The sequence below is a fragment of the Chiloscyllium punctatum genome, chromosome 12 (genome assembly GCF_047496795.1).
Source record: "Chiloscyllium punctatum isolate Juve2018m chromosome 12, sChiPun1.3, whole genome shotgun sequence".
Lineage (NCBI taxonomy): Eukaryota > Metazoa > Chordata > Chondrichthyes > Orectolobiformes > Hemiscylliidae > Chiloscyllium > Chiloscyllium punctatum.
In genome coordinates this window covers 60,424,775-60,441,262 of record NC_092750.1, presented here as the reverse complement: position 1 = coordinate 60,441,262, position 16,488 = coordinate 60,424,775, and the positions used below count along the sequence as shown (strand labels likewise).

Sequence of the window (16,488 nt, the reverse complement as noted above, 5' to 3'; positions counted from 1 at the left end):
GATTTCCCAAGGGGAACAGCTGCTCTCTATTCACCCTGTCCATGCCCCTCATAATCTTGTACACCTCAATCACGTCTCCCTTCAGTCTTCTCTGCTCTAAGGAAGACAATCTAAGTCTATCTATTCTCTCCTTTGGGCTCAATTTCTCCATCCCAGGCACCATCCTGGTGAAGCTCCTCTGTTACCCCCTCTAGTGCTATCATATCCAGTAGTGAAGTGACCAAAACTGCACAAGAGTATTGGCTTGACCAACATTCTGTACAACTCCAACGTTACCTCCTTGCTCTTATACTCTATGCCACAACTGATAAAAGCAACTGGTCCATATGCCTTCTTAACTACCCTATTCACATGCTGACTTTAGGGATCTATGAATAATTATGCCAAGACCCCTCTGTTCCTCTAAGCCTTCCAGTGTTCTTCCATTCATTAAATACTCTCTTCTTTCTTCTTCCAAGTTGCATCGTACTTATCAGGGTTAAATACCATCTGCCCATCTGACCAATCCATCGTTATCGTCCTGCAGCCTACAACTAACTTCACTTTTAACCATCCTCCCAATCTTGGTGTTCTCTGCCAACTTGCTTAACATTTCCCCCAACATTTTCATCCCTATCATTTATGTATATAACAAACAAGGATCAGTGGTAGGATCTTTATTGTGGTAAACCACAGGACAATAGCCTCCAGTCATTTACAAACACTTCTACCACTACCCCTTTTATCCCCTTTTACTAAGCCAGTTTTTGATCCATCTCACCAAGTTTCCCTGAATTCCATATTTACAGATTAGATTACTTAGTGTGGAAACAGGCCCTTCGGCCCAACAAGTCCACCGAAGCGCAACCCACCCAGACCCATTCCCTTACATTTACCCCTTCACCTAACACCTCGGGCAATTTAACATGGTCAATCCACCAAACCTACACATCTTTGGATTGTGGGAGGAAACCGGAGCACCCAGAGGAAACCCACGCAGACACTGGGAGAATGTGCAAACTCCGCATAGTCAGTCACCTGAGGCGGGAACTGAACCCGGGTCTCTGGCGCTGTGAGGCAGCAGTGCTAACCACTGTGCCATATGTTTTAATCTTCTCTATCATGTGGGACTTTGCTAAAATCCATATAAACGGCATCAGCTGAACTTCCCTCAACCATACACTTAATTACGTTTTTGAAAAATTCTAACCAATTTTTTTAGGCATAACCTCCCTCTGACAAAGCCATCCTGTCTATCACTAATTAACTCCTGCCTTTTCAAGTGGAAATTAATTCTCCTCTCCTTTCAGGGAAAAGATTGGAGGAAATTCTATCACTAATGTAAGACTCACCAGTTTGTAATTTAGTGGTTCAGCTCTACCACCCTTTTAGAAAAGCAGAACCACATTAGCCATCCTCCAGTCCTCTGGAAATTCCCTGGTGGCCAGAAAGGAATTAAAAAGGTGTATCAGAGCCTCTGCAATTTCCTGCCTAACTTCCCATTGCAGCCTGGGATGATCTGAGTGAGGGGATTTTTCTGTTTTTAAACCCAACACCGTTTTCAATACCTCCCCATTCCCTGTGTAAAACTGAGCATGTTCCTCACAGTCCCATTTCCTTTTCCAGAGTGAAAACCGAAGAGCGTATTCATTTAACACCCTTCCAATATCCTGATGCTTTACACACAGGTTGCCCTCTTGTCCCCTAATGGGGTGGGGGGTCTCTTTCCTGGTCAACCTCTTCCCCTTTAACGTATTTATAAAATATCTTACAATTATCCGTAGTCCTATTCACAAATTCTTCTTCATGACCCCTTTTCTGTTCTTCGAATTGCTTTAAGTTCCCTCTTATGCTTCCTATATTCCTTGCGGGCAGTAGCTGAATTACTCACTTTGGACTCGCTAAAAGCCCTTATTTTCTTTCTTATCCAGTCCTGAATTGTCTCAGATATCTCCGAACTTATTGCTGCTCCATTTTCCTGCTAAAGGGTACTTGTTGGACCTGTACCCTCCCCAGCTCCTTGTTAAACGCTCTTGACCGTAAACTTACCAGCATGATTCTGTTCCCAGTCACCTTTTGGCCAGCTCCTGCTTTATTTCAATAAAATCACACACACACACACACACGAACACACAATCCAGGACTCCCCTTGCAGCCTCAGAACTTGTCTGCAGATCAGAGGAAAAATTTGTTGCCTTCACCTGTATCATCCAAATGAGTATCCTGTGAGCACGTCAGCTGGTGGGATATCAGGATAGTGATCCCTCACAGGCCCTTCTCAAGCAGGAAACCGCTGGCACAAGTAACAGAACCAAGCAAAACAACCTTAGGATTCTATAATGCCTCTACAGATCCAAAGGGAATGATTGAACTCTGAACTCTGTAAACAGCAGTAGCTAAATTTATTTGATTTCCCCATTAGAGAAGTCATCCTAAGCCACTGCACAAGTTCGCAGACAGTGATCATGAGCGTTGTCCATACCACCTGTCAGCTTTTATGATAACGTGGAGTCATGTTGTTGTGCGAGTTTGAACCACAGGACTGTAAAATATGTTTGTGACATCTGGAGCAAACTGAGAATTAAAATTTATTTCTCATTTTTAAAAAAGGTTTCCAAAAATAATTCATGTTTGCCTCTATCGTTGAAGTTTGATGACATCTCGAAGGTTGATCGTGTCTGCTTTATTTTAACTGCACCTTTTAATCAACCGTCTCTATTCACTAACTCTTTGCCTTGCTAATCAGATTGTGTGATAATTTAAACAATCTGAGACTACAAATTTTTTTGCAGTTGTCATGTTGACACTAAGACAGACATGTTTTAACAGATGTTGACTCCATTCAAAATAACCAACAATTTATAAGTTGTAAATTTTATTTACTACTAGATGTTAATAGCAATATTTGGAATTAATCACCAGCATAGAGTATAAAATAAATAACTGATTAATTGATCATAGGTTCCGGCATTATCCTTTTGCTCAACATCTCTATTTTAAATAAAAGGACAGTTGTGAGGATGTAATTCATTTTCAATTTTAAACATCTGATAGTCAATGTAACTATTTTTGAAATGGTAGTCCAATTTTTATATAGATAGTCATCACTGGTTATTTCTTCAAACACTTTGCAATGAATTTGCTTTGAATTTTCAGTGACTGTAATATACCAAAAATGTTTGTCCTTACATGACAGTTTTTGCTCCACTTTCAAAACATGTTTTGTGATTCATCCTGTCTATTTTTGTCACTTTTTTTTTGTATTTTGAAAACACTTACCCTGACAAGTTTTCTTCTGTACTCATACCCTGAAAGTTCTGAGTTGCTGTACAATTAATGTAAAACACGTGAAGTACAGAAACAGACTCATCAAGTGACATCAGTTACCTTTTGGACTGCCTTGTCCAGTGAGAGCCCAGACAGTGAACAACAAGTATTCACCTGATAGTTGTGCCTAATCATGTCTTCACATCAAGGTAGATAGGGTTATGGTTAGATAGAAGGTTAGACAGAAGTCCTGCCTGATCTTTCTTCCCCTCTCTCTTCGGATCAATTGCAACATGTTCTTCCAAGAACAGCAGTTAGATCATGGTAGACTATGTATTGAATATCTTATTTGTCCATTTTGCATGGTTCAAATACTAATACTAAAGCAAATTTGGATTTTGCTATGCATCTTAAGCAAGGTGGCCCAAGTTGTATGCAGCTCAACTATCCACATTCTGGTAACATTATAACTTTTTGTCAAATGCTTAATTGAACAGAGGCAGGATGAGGCTGCAGTTAGAGGTAGGACCACTGTGCACAATACTTCAACACAATGAAATTGAAGAAAACGGGTTTTCCACATTTCTCTGTTTGGCTCATTTGACATTTTAGAAACTCCCAGACAACTGAGTCAAAAGCTACAGCAGGCATTTGATAAAACATTAGTTAGTACATCTAAAACCAGACCATATCTTTTGTTTCTTAACTGGCAACATGATCTATGCTTCAGTTTTTTTTTTGCCATTTCGGGACCATGAATTTATGTATTCCCATTTTGGCTCTTCTGTTCCACTACTTCTTTTGTTTCTCTTTTATACTCTTTGATCTATCCACCCAGATGTGTGAGTGCTTTACTTAACAGGGAAAGAGAAATCCTTGTTGATACCTTATTATAAGAGGCTTTAGATGGCTGCTGTCCTGTTTTCATCTGTCATCTCCTCATTGTGTCAGATAAATATATTCCCATTGCTTGGAATAGACAAATAGTTTCCCACTCTTAAAAATGGGTCCATAGTTCAGGTCAGAATATCTCTGGGCTCATAGATTCTAAAGCAGCATCCTTAATTGCATTTAAAAAGGGAACTGAATAACTGATGTAAAAGGACAAAACAATTGAAGTAAATGTATGGCTGGTTCAGGGAGCTGGCACTGCCACAATAGAATGAATAGGTAACATGGTCAAAAGAAAAGTCTGCACCAAACAGAAGTTTGACAGTGTGAGATTTAAATGGGTCTTTGTTAGTGCTTATGATAAATTGTTCCTTGAGTTTTTTTCTGTCAGAAACACTTGCACAAGAAAATGAATGACCCTACAAACACAAGGTATTTTTAAAAAGTTATTCAGAGTACTTTATGCATATTTTATTCAAGATAAAAGGCTTAGTGATTGTCTAAAAGAGGCACTTCTGTGGAAACAAGAAGCAGAAAATACTCTGCTATTCAAATCAATGGATAATAATGTCATCACTCCTGTGTGTTTTTTCTATGATACACTTTCTAGAAGTTCACACTGGTACAGTTGTTTCTAGCACATTATTGTGGTAGGACCATATCTCTATCAGTTTGTATTTTCTGACAGGCACAACTCAGTGAACACTAGCCCTTCCATCATCATAATCTTCAGTTATATTAATCTATTTCCAATGAAGATGCGCGCACACTTTTTTTCAAGAGCATAACACTTCAAAAATGACCTCACTCTTAGCGTACTGCACAGTACAACTATTACAGCATGTGTCTGTCCCATTAATGTCTTCATCTTCCCAGGACTAAATATAGAATAACACCAGAAACAATTTTTTTGCATGAATAAAAAAATTAATCCAAATGGTTTTATTCCTTGTGCTGATACATTCTTTTAACAACAACATCATTTATTCCAATTAATGAGTGACCGTTTTAAAAAAAAACATATGTTTGGCTGAAAGAATATTCCACAATATTGGCACATAAGCATCAAGATTAATGTCAATACTTATTACAAACAAACTGTAGAAAATTAACATGCTTTCATAGTCCTTTATCACATAGCTCCATAGGGGGCATAACAAGACATGAACTGTTGACTAAACAGGGAATTCCAAGACCAATTAATAAGTGTAATTGCATTCAGGAAGCAACAGTGAAACAGAAGCAACAAAGATGCACTACGCAAAACCTCACAAACTATATAGATGGGATTTTATTTTCTTTGAGTGTACTTCCAGACTGCAGTTTTTGACAAAGATTTAACAAGCCCTGTGAGAGCTCCGTTTTTCATTGTAGTTTGCCCACGAGGAAAGATGCATTGGTTTTAGCTCTGACTGATGCGCCGGGTTACGCACATAACAACACAATAGTGCCAGTGGCTTGCAAGTCCAATAAATCCAATAGTTGTTTCAACGAATTATTTCTCAAGGAGCACATATCAAACGCCTGGATCCTCCATGTTCAATCGTTGAGATAAAGCCTGGATACAGACTCCTCCATAGATGGGCAGTAGGGCGTATGGAGACCTGTGCCTGATGTCTGAAGAACCTGGCCTCCCTCTTCTCTGGAGGAGGCTGTTTTTAAATAACAAGATCATTGTAGCTTACGTATTTCTTTTTGGCTGCTGGGCCTGTAGGAAAGCAGCAAGATGAAAGTTAGAGCTGGGAGGGTCATTAGTCAATGTTCTTACACAATAACAATGATTACTTTCTTCAAAGAAATGCATGAAGTGACACTGATCAACAGCAGTCACTGAATAAATGATTTCCCTTTTGATGAGAAACCTACATTCCTCAAGGCTTTACACAAACATTTACTTCCATGATCTCTTGATTAGTCAATGGAGTTGACCAGCATAGGCAGGAGTCAAATAGCATCCTTTTGTGCGGTTAAAGTCTGTAAAAGGTTCTGATATTTGCAAGTTTATACAACTCAGCTCGTTACTTAATCTCAAATCCTAAAAGTAAAAATTCCCTTTGTGCCCAGAACGGATCGAAATGGGGAAAACAGAAACACTCCACATAATTTCTCCCGCAATCCAATAATTACATCACTCAAAACTAAAGATATACATTACCTTGTGGAAGTGCAAGTCATATTGTATGTGGACGTTTGACTGAATCAAAATGAATTTGTAGAAAACAAAATGGGAAATGGTTTAATCTGCAGACATTCTTCGTAGTGATGATGAATTGATTTATATTAAGGAAAAGGATCAGGAATGAGATTTGCAAATATAATTAGTAATAACTGCTTTGATATCAAATTGCTTTTCCTTTGTTTCTCTTTCCAATTGTCTTCCCTCCTCTCCTCAGGGAACTGTCTCATACCCGATGTGATTTTTGATGTGTTTACTGCTTTGGTCAAATATTCACAATTGCTGCCTATCAACAGGTAATGACTGTTGTCAGGATATTCAACTGGGGGAAAACAATCCGAGCCAAACCTAGTGCTGTCCTAATAGACTTCTACCTTGGCTTTGATTCCAATAACATTCTCCTCATGCCAATCACTCCTTGCTTTTATTAATTGTGTTTTCCTCCATCCAGATGGGGGGTATTAGTTAGGTTTTCACAAGCACAGAAAAAGGAATACTGACTGAAACTGTGGTATGGCTGTGGTTTTAAAAAAAACCTTTTGGAATAGAACATGATAGCAGAGGTTACTGGAGCCAGTCTTTGGAAATAAATAACACCTGTGTGAAATATTACAAGCCTAAAATTCCTAACTGCAGCACACCACCATTTTGGTAAGAATTGATTTTTACATAGTAAAGGGAATGGTTAGCTCGGTTGGCTGGATGACTGGTTTGTGATGCTGACTAACAACAATTCCTGCACTGCTTGAGATTACTATGAAGGACTCTCCCTTCTCGACCCTTGCCTGAGGCATGGTGACCCTCAAAGCAGCCTGATGGTCCAGTAGGACTATGGTAACTTAACAATTGACTTCTCCATGTTTTAAAAAAAGGTAAACTCCAATTAATACCCTCCTAGATGCAATATAATTAAAAACAAAGACAGCATTCAATAGAAGAATGATACATCAATTAAGTAAAAGCTAGTTAATATTGAAAACCAAAGTTTCAGAACCATCTGAAATTAGAAAGTCAAATGGAGTGCTGCTAATCATTGGAAAGGGAATGTAATATGAAAGTAGGGAGGTTTTGCTGCAGCTGTAACAGGGCCTTGGTGAGACCACATCTAGAATGTTTAGGTCTATTTGAAAACACATGAGCAGGATTCAGCTACCACTTGAGCATGCCCTGCCATTCGAGAGTGTAGCTGTACATCGAGATTTAATGTAAACTTCCTGAACCATCCCATAATGTCTAGAAAACTATCAATCTCTGCGGAAGTTTACAAACAATTCACATCAGCTGGGTGATTAAATTCCTCCTCCTGTCCGTACAAATTGGCTTGTCTCTTTATTCTAACAGTGTAAGAATTTTCAAAGTATGAGGTTGTTTGTTTGTTTGTTATTCTTCAGAATACAAGGGCAATCTCCTCACAGCACAGTACCACCTTGGGACAACATGTAAGCTTCTGAAGTGTCTTGGTTGGGTGGATAGTGGGAGTGTGGTTCCTTGTGGGGGAGATCACAAGTAGTGGGTACAGTTTAAGAATAAGAGGAGGATTAAGAGAATAATTTTCTCCTGAGGGTCATCAGAATATATTCAAGTAGTTACATTTTTGTGAAAAAAAAGGGACTCTGAGATTATTTGGGGGGGTGGGGGTGGCAGGGAAAAAAGTGGAGTTGAGATGACTACCAGATGAGCTGTAACAATTGAATGAAGGACTGTATAGCCTAATCTTGTTCAGCTCTTTACACTCCTTTTGTAACTCATAACTCACATTTCTTTTCACATTCACCCATTTAGTGATTCTTTCTCCCCTGCAACTTTCATCTCTCTCTCTCTCTCTCTCTATATATATCTAATGTTGCAAACTCTGGAAAATACCTACACCTCTCTCTTCCTTTTCATCCTTTTAAAACCTTCTCTTTGACTAAGCTTTGTCTGTCTCCCTTCCTTTCTATTCTTGGCCTAAGGACTGGAGAATGTCAGTCCCTCTACAGTAAGGGTCTTATATTTACCCCTGACTAATGCACCTAACCTACAGATCTCTGAATAATATGAGTGATTTAGCATAGCCAGTTCACCAGTTAAAAATCACACAACACCAGGTTATAGTCCAACAGGTTTAATTGAAAGCACTAGCTTTCGGAGCGCTGCTCCTTCATCAGGTGGTTGTGAAGTACACAATTTTAAAACACGGAATTTATAGCAAAAGTTTACAGTGTGATGTAACTGAAATTATACATTGAAAAATACCTTGATTGTTTGTGTCTCTCATCTGTTAGAATGATCATGATAGTTTGACTTTCATATGTAAATCAAAACTTTTAAGAAAAGTTACATTCTCAGCTTAACTGTAACAATATGTGTCAGCCAGATAAAATGTTGAAGGTGTTAGCCCCGTGTTCCCTGTCTGTGCCATAATATTTAGACGGATTCTTATCTAAAAAGTGAATTAACGGAGTCTTACATGTCATGCAGTTTTTGAGCAAAGTACAATGTAACTCTGCAAGTACAAATTCACCCCACAAACGTGTGTGTGTGTGTGTAAATAAAGTGGTCTAAGTCTTTGAGAGGGTGCATATGAGAGAGTGCGGGAGTGCGTGTATAGTGCAATGGTGGACATCTATAGTGTGATATGAACCCAAGCTCCTGGTTGAGGCCCTCCCTATGGGTACGGAACTTAGCTATCAGCCTCTGCTCGGCCACTTTTCGCTGCTGCCTGTCCCAAAGTCTGCCTTGGAGGATGGTCACTTGAAGGTCAGAGATCGAATGTCCCGGCATCTCCAAATCAATTCACCCAGTCTGCATATCTCTAGATCTTTTGCGTCTCACTGAATTGTGTAAGTTGAAATTTTGTACAATTAATGGAAAATCACTGAGCTGAACCTTTGTAATATTAAAGAGAAAAGCACAAAGTTACTGATTATTTCAGTGGTAATTAAAGACCTTTGGCCTGGGGAAACTAATTTGTGTTTTCACATTTTTCTTTCTATTTTGACAAAATTCCCAAGTCCTTGACAATAATAATCTTTTGAAAGGTTAATTGTTATTTCAATTTAAAATGGGTAAGTCCAATCATTTATTTGATTCCTATTAAAACGTAAAGAAAAACGAGTGTCTTTTGCTGCCTTTGAGATATGATTGACAGCTTCTTTCCCTGCTTGACAATGTTACTTGCTGTTGGATGCCTCAAGATCCCTTGATTTGATGTCAGATTCAAATTAACATCAAGAAAGGGAAACCCATGCCCCAGAGATCTCTGTGGGAAGCTTTCTTTGAGGTCAATAGTGAAGGCCATTGCTTTGCTGATGCAAAATCCAGACCAAAATGATGCAATTTGCTGTTAACCTAATTCAGCTGAAAGCAGAGAAATAGTGGGAATATCACAAAACCAATACACTTTAAACAATGCAGATTTATTTTTGGAACACACAATTATGTTGTGGTTTTTGTCTAGTCTTCAATGCAAGCATTCCCCACCTCCTGAAAAGATGTGCAAATTCCTTAAAAGATAACAGTATCCCCCTTCCTTGTTGATATATGTTTATTAGACAAAAAGCCTGTAAGACTGTTTCCACATTAGAATCTTAAGACAATAGATATGGGAGCAGAATTAGATCATTTGGCCCATCGAGACAACTCTGCCAATTGATTGTACCTGATAAGCTTCCCAACCCCATTGATCCCTTTACTAATTAAGAACCTATCCATCTCTGTTTTAAATACTTTCAATGACTTGGGCTCCACAGATGCACCACACTCTCTAGAAATTCCTCCTCATCTCCGATCTATAGGGTTGCCTCTTCACTCTGAGGCTGTCTCCTTGGGTCCTCGTCTCTCTTTCTTGTGGAAACACCATCTTCACATCCATTCTTTTCAGGCTTCTCCGTATTCTGTAAGTTTCAATCCAATCCTCCCTCATCATTTCTGAACTCTAAATACACAGCCAGGGTCCTCAAATGTTCTTTATATAAAATGCCTTACATTCCCAGGGTCATTTTTGTGAACCTCCTCTGGACCCCCTCCAATACCAGCACAAGCTTCCATAGTTACTGGTCCCAAGACTGTCTGTGATATGCTTAACATGATCTGACCAGATCCTTACGCAGTCTCAGCAGTACATCCTTGCTCATGTATTTTAGCCCTCTCAAAATGAATGCTAACAATGCACTTGCTTTGCCAAGTCTCTTTTGTGCTTCAGATTTCTGAAGTTTTTCCCTATTTAGAAAATAGTTTACTCTTCCTAGCAAAATGCACAACCGCTCACTTTCCCACATTGTATGCCATCTGCTACTTCTTTGCCCATTCTCTCCTTGCCTGTCCAAGTCCTTCTGAAGCATCCCTGCTTCCTCAACACTACCTGTACCTCCATCTGTCTTTGTGACATCTGCAAACTTAGCAAAAATGCCCTCTGTTCCTTCATCCAGATCATTATTGTATAACATGAATAGTTGTAGTCCCAAGACTGACTGACTTCCTGCGGAACCCCACTAGTCACTGACTGCCACTCTGAAAATGACCATTATATTTCCTCTCTCTGCCTTCTGCCAGTAACCTTCCTCTAACATCATGGGTTATCATCTTATTTAGCAACTTAGAGTACGGCACCTTGTCAAAGGCCTTCTGTAAATCCAAATAGATCATGTCCACTGGCTCTCCTTTGTCTGACTTGCCTGTTAGCTCCTCAAAGAATTTGAACAGATTTACAAAGTCATACAGAATCAGCCCTATTTTGCCATGCACTTCAAAGTAATCTGCACTCAATCTCATCTTTAACAATGGATTGTAAAATCTCATCAACAACTGAGGTCAGGCGAACTAGCCTATTATTTATCATCCTCTGCCTTCCTCCCTTCATACACAGTGGTATTACATTAGCCACTTTTCAGTCCTCTGGGACCCTCCCTGACTCCAGTGATGTCTGAAGGACCACCATTAATGCCTCCTCGGCTATCTCCTTCAGGGCCCTTGGATATAGTTCATCTGGTCCTGATGATTTATTCACCTTCAGATCTTTTCAGTTTCCCAGCACCTTCTCCTTAGTGATGGCCACTGCACTCTCGTCTGCCCCCGACTCTCTTAAAGTTCTGCTTTGCTGCTGGTGTCTTTCACCATGAAGACGGATGCAAAGTACCTATTCAGTTCCTCCGAAATTACATTGTTCCCCATTACGATGTCTCCAGCCTCGTTTTTCAGTGCTCCAAAGTCCACTCTAGTGCCTCTTGCCTTTCTCCAATATCTTAGAAAGAACCACTCACCATCTTTATTTATATTACTGGCTACCAGCACAAGGGATAAGCAGCCAGTCTACGACTTGACATAACATCAGGTAGATCTTCAGTGAATAATTATTTAGGGCAGGAATTAATTCCACAATTTTTCTGAAAAGGATTATGGAATTCTCTGCCAGTGTGTCAGGAACTATAATTCTATTTTGTTGTAAAGCTGGTGGTCTGGTTGGCACAATATCTTAAACCTGTGCAGCTCTCCATCTTGCCTTTCTGCTATAAACTTCTAAAGTCCAAGCATGAGAATGCCTAATCACAAACCGCTGACTTTAATTCTCCTGTTTCCAGTGGTGCCCAGGCCTGAAGCTTCACAGAGGTTCCCAAATGCATAATTCACTACCCATTTGCTTTTGCTTCTCTTACAGCAAAGACCCGTGGTGTTAAAAGGTTTGAATTTGTTTCCACTTCTCCTCTGCACAGCACTGAAAATGATAGACTTGTTCATGAGTCTATTTCCAGCAGCCTCTCATGAGTAAAAATCTATGTGCTCCACAGGCACACAAGTTACAACTGAATTATTTTTCACGCATGAATGAGCAAACAGAAAATACACTCACTTCATGTGAAAACCAAATTATCTGCATCTTGTGTCCTGATCTGTTTGGAAGGCAAGACCAGTGCTGGTGCATGAACTGTGAAGTCACAGCCAATGCCATACACACATCTTACACATCCCAATTCTAAATTAGTTTTCCTTTTCCCATTCTCAAGTAACAAGCTACAATTTCACATGACTATTTGTTCCACAGGCATGTGTTGCTTTGTGAGGAAAGAGGATACTTTACATGCATTCCCTTTCCTAACTGTCGGAATTAAAGCTCCACAAAGTGGCTGCTATTTTAACACAGAATACTAAATTCTGGGGAGATCCTTAACTCAGAGCAAAACTTTCTCAATGATGTTGACAAGTGCGAGACTGTTGGGAAAATACAGCAATAATGAAGAAAATGATTCTTTAAGGTGAGTAGAAAAATGTTCTGATTATGCAGATATTGGCCTGGATTTGCCAATGGCAAGACAATCAATCATTTCTGCAATTTAGATGTGAGTCATACAACACAGAAACAGAGCGTTGGTCCAACTCGTCCATATCAACAAAGTTTTCCCAAACTAAATTAGTCCCGCTTGCCTATGTCTGGCCCATATCTCTCTCAAACCTTTCCTATTCATATACCTGTACCTGCATTGATCACTTCCCCTGGCAGTCAGTTTTGAAATGCTCCAGTTTAAAGAAAAGACCTGTGCTGTTCATCTTATCTATGCTCCTCATGGTTTTATAAATCTCTATTGAAGGCCACCCCTCAGTCTCCTGTGCTCCAGTGAAAAAAAAATCCAGTCTCATCTTACAACACAAACCCTTCATTCCTGGCAACTACTTGGTTCATATTTTCTGAATTGTTTCCAAATTAATAACATCCTTCCTATAGCAAGGCGACCAGGACTGTACACAGTATTCGAAAAGTTGCCTCACCAACCTCCTGTACAACCTCAACATGGTGTCTCAAACTGTATAATCGATGATCTGAGCAATACAGGCCCTTCTTAACACACTCTCTACCTGTGACGCAACTTTCAAAGGACTACATACCTGAAACCCTAGGTCTTTCTAGTTGATAACACTACCCCAGAGTACTACCGTTAATTATTTTACCAAGATGTAATACCTCGCATTTATCCGAGTTAAACTCTATTTGCCACTCCTCAGCCCATTGATCAAGATCACTTTGTAATCTTAATCTGCAAACTGAACAAACGATGCCTCCTAATTTATCATCCAAAACCGTTTCTATAAATACCAAACAAAAAGTGACTAGCACCAAACACTGCTGGTCACAGGCCTCCACTTCAAAATACAACCCTCCACCACCCTCTATTTCCTACCATCAAGCCAATTTTGTATCCAATTGGCAAGCTCTCCCTGAAAGTCTAATGCTGGAAAAGCACAGCTGGTCAGACCGCATCTGAGCAGCAGGAGAGTCGACATTTCGAGCATAAGCTCTTCAGGCATGCATGGGCCGGGTGCTGGCAGGCGGGACTAGATTGGGTTGGGATATCTGGTCGGCGTGGACGGCTTGGACTGAAGGGTCTGTTTCCATGCTGTACATCTCTATGACTCTACATGCACTAAAATTCCTGGCTACGAGCAAGCATGACCACGTGACTGATTTGATAGCTGTGGCTGTGAAGTAATGGCAGGTCAGCTGTAAAGTTTCAACTGCCTTCCACAATTCACGAAGACATTTCACAGACGGCACAGGATTCCAGATCTTTTTCCCTCACAGCTTTTCTGACTCCAGAGAAGACCAATATCAAAATTTTGACATTGATTTTCTCTTTTGGTACGATGAGCAGGCACCTCAATACCAACCTTGGCTCTCCCTATCTGGTCGTGGGCCATTTCCACCTGTATTGAGACAAGGCCAGGGACTGAAACTGGCTGCTTGTGTTGGCTCTGATTGAGGAAAGGTGGTGAGGTGACCCAATTGTTCGAGTAGGCAACTAAGAAGGGAGGAAGGGTAAGTGGTCGTAGATGATGGAGTAGGAGGAGAGCCTTTGAGGGAAGATGCTCAGTGGAGTTGAAGTGTGAAGCAGCAAAAACAAGACGGTGGCATTCACCCTTCCAGAGCGCAGAAAGCCATTAGGTTTCTTTCTGTGTGGCTCCTGACTGTGGGTCCCATACTAATTCAGCTGCAAGACATTCCACTAGTTATGGATCAATGGGTAGCATTCTTGCCGGTGTGAGGGGGAAAAAAAAATTCAGGCTCGAAGCTCACTCCAGAGCATACAAATCCAGGCCCACCTCCAGTGCAATACTGAGGGAGTGCTCCACAAGTCAGTCAGTCAAAGCGTCACAAATATCCACACCACAGAAGAATGCTCTTCAGCCCACCGGGTTTGTGTCCATTAAAACCAAGTACCTGATTATTCTTATCCCTTAATCTTGGCATTACAAGTGCACATCTAAACCACCCTTACAGGCATTTCAGATTCCCCATCACCGTTTGGGTGAAATTTATTTCCTCACATTCCCCTCTGCATTTCCTGTCACTCACAGAAAATCTATGATCCGTCCATCACAGGGAAATGCCCCCCCTGTCTTCTCTATAGGTAGTTAGGATAGTGAAGAAGGCATTTGGTATGCTTTCCTTTATTGGTCAGAGTATTGAGTACAGGAGTTGGGAGGTCATGTTGCGGCTGTACAGGACATTGGTTAGGCCACTGTTGGAATATTGCGTGCAATTCTGGTCTCCTTCCTATCGGAAAGATGTTGTGAAACTTGAAAGGGTTCAGAAAAGATTTACAAGGATGTTGCCAGGGTTGGTGGATCTGAGCTACAGGGAGAGGCTGAACAGGCTGGGGCTGTTTTCCCTGGAGCGTCGGAGGCTGAGGGGTGACCTTATAGAGGTTTACAAAATTATGAGGGGTATGGATAGGATAAATAGACAAAGTCTTTTCCCTGGGGTCGTGGAGTCCAGAATTAGAGGGCATAGGTTTAGGGTGAGAGGGGAAAGATATAAAAGAGACCTCAAGGGCAACGTTTTCATGCAGAGGGTGGTACGTGTATGGAATGAGCTGCCAGAGGATGTGGTGGAGGCTGGTACAACTGCAACATTTAAGAGGCATTTGGATGGGTATATGAATAGGAAGGGTTTGGAGGGATATGGGCCGCGTGCTGGCATGAGATCGGGTTGGGATATCTGGTCGGCATGGACATGTTGGACTGAAAGGTCTGTTTCCGTGCTGTACATCTCTATGACTCAATATGAGCTGAAATGTTAAATTGAGGCCACGTCTGCTCTCTTAGATAGACTGAAAAAATGCCGTTGCTCTATTTTGAAAAAGGAGCAGGGGAGCAAGTCCAAGTATGTAGGCCAAGGCTATTGGGTCCCTGTATTACTGCTGTTTGTGTGAGCTTGATGTATGTTACTTGGATGCTGCACGTTCTACATTACAGCAGTGACTGCACTTAAAATTGTTATCATTAGTGCTAAAACACTTCGGTATGCCCGGTGCTTATGGAGGGCGTTACATAAATGCAAGTCTGCTCTTCTCAAGTGAGCTTTGCCCTGTAACATCAGATACTGAATTCACCAGGTTGCTCTTCATTTTGAAAATCCCTTCAGAATTCTTACAGCTGCCTGCACAACAACATCTTGGTGCCCCACAGCTGACCCTCACATTTCACAGCTGGATCTGTGCCTAAATCTACATAACAGCTGCAAACACCAGATTTTATTCCCCATCAGCTTCACATTCGAACCTTCAACTTGCAGACTGTTGACCAATTTTAGTGAACTTGGAGAGAATCCATAAAGACTCTGCAGTCACCTTGGTAATGTAAATTGGCTTCTTTTCCAAATCCAGAAACAGAATTGCAAAAGAAGCTTGGCTAATTTGAAGCATTTTGAAACCAGTTTTATAACACTTGCATTCTGAAAGCCAGTTGTTTACTGGTCTTGACTAAAGCGCACCATCACCTTGGAGTCTGTTAATGCTGTGTGCAAGTCCCATGGTGAAAAAGGAATTTCTTCACCCAGAGAGTTGTAAATATATGGAATTCCTTGCCCAGTGAAGAAGTTGATGCTACTTCAGGAAACATTTTTAAAGATATTTATTTTGTACAATTAAAGGGATACAGTGAGTGCGCGCGGGTAAGTGGATCTGAGTTCACGAAAAGATCAGCCATGATCTTACTGAATGGCAAAGCAGGCTCGAAAGGTCAGACTGCCTACTCCTGCTCCTAGTTCTTATGTTCAGAGATTGGGAGGTATAATTTGGGCCAGCACTTTAACAGTACAGCCTGCTTTCGGCACTGTGCTAGTTGCTGCCTTGCTGATGAGGCTTTCAAGAAAGATCCCATCTGTCCTTTCAAGCGGCTATAAAAGATCCCACAGGTCTATCTGA

At 40.7% G+C, this 16,488-nt stretch overlaps 1 protein-coding gene across 4 annotated transcripts in view; it reads right to left on the bottom strand.

Moving 5' to 3' along the window:
- Positions 1-5,055: 5,055 nt before the first annotated feature.
- Positions 5,056-16,488, bottom strand: part of LOC140483870 (metabotropic glutamate receptor 7-like) — a 751,467-nt gene continuing 740,034 nt past the window's right edge. For all 4 annotated transcript variants that reach the window (XM_072582653.1, XM_072582651.1, XM_072582650.1 and 1 more), the window contains exon 10: positions 5,056-5,845. In XM_072582653.1, coding sequence (XP_072438754.1) covers positions 5,796-5,845 — 50 coding nt within the window. In that variant the 3' untranslated portion in view covers positions 5,056-5,795. The remainder of the gene's footprint in view (positions 5,846-16,488) is intronic.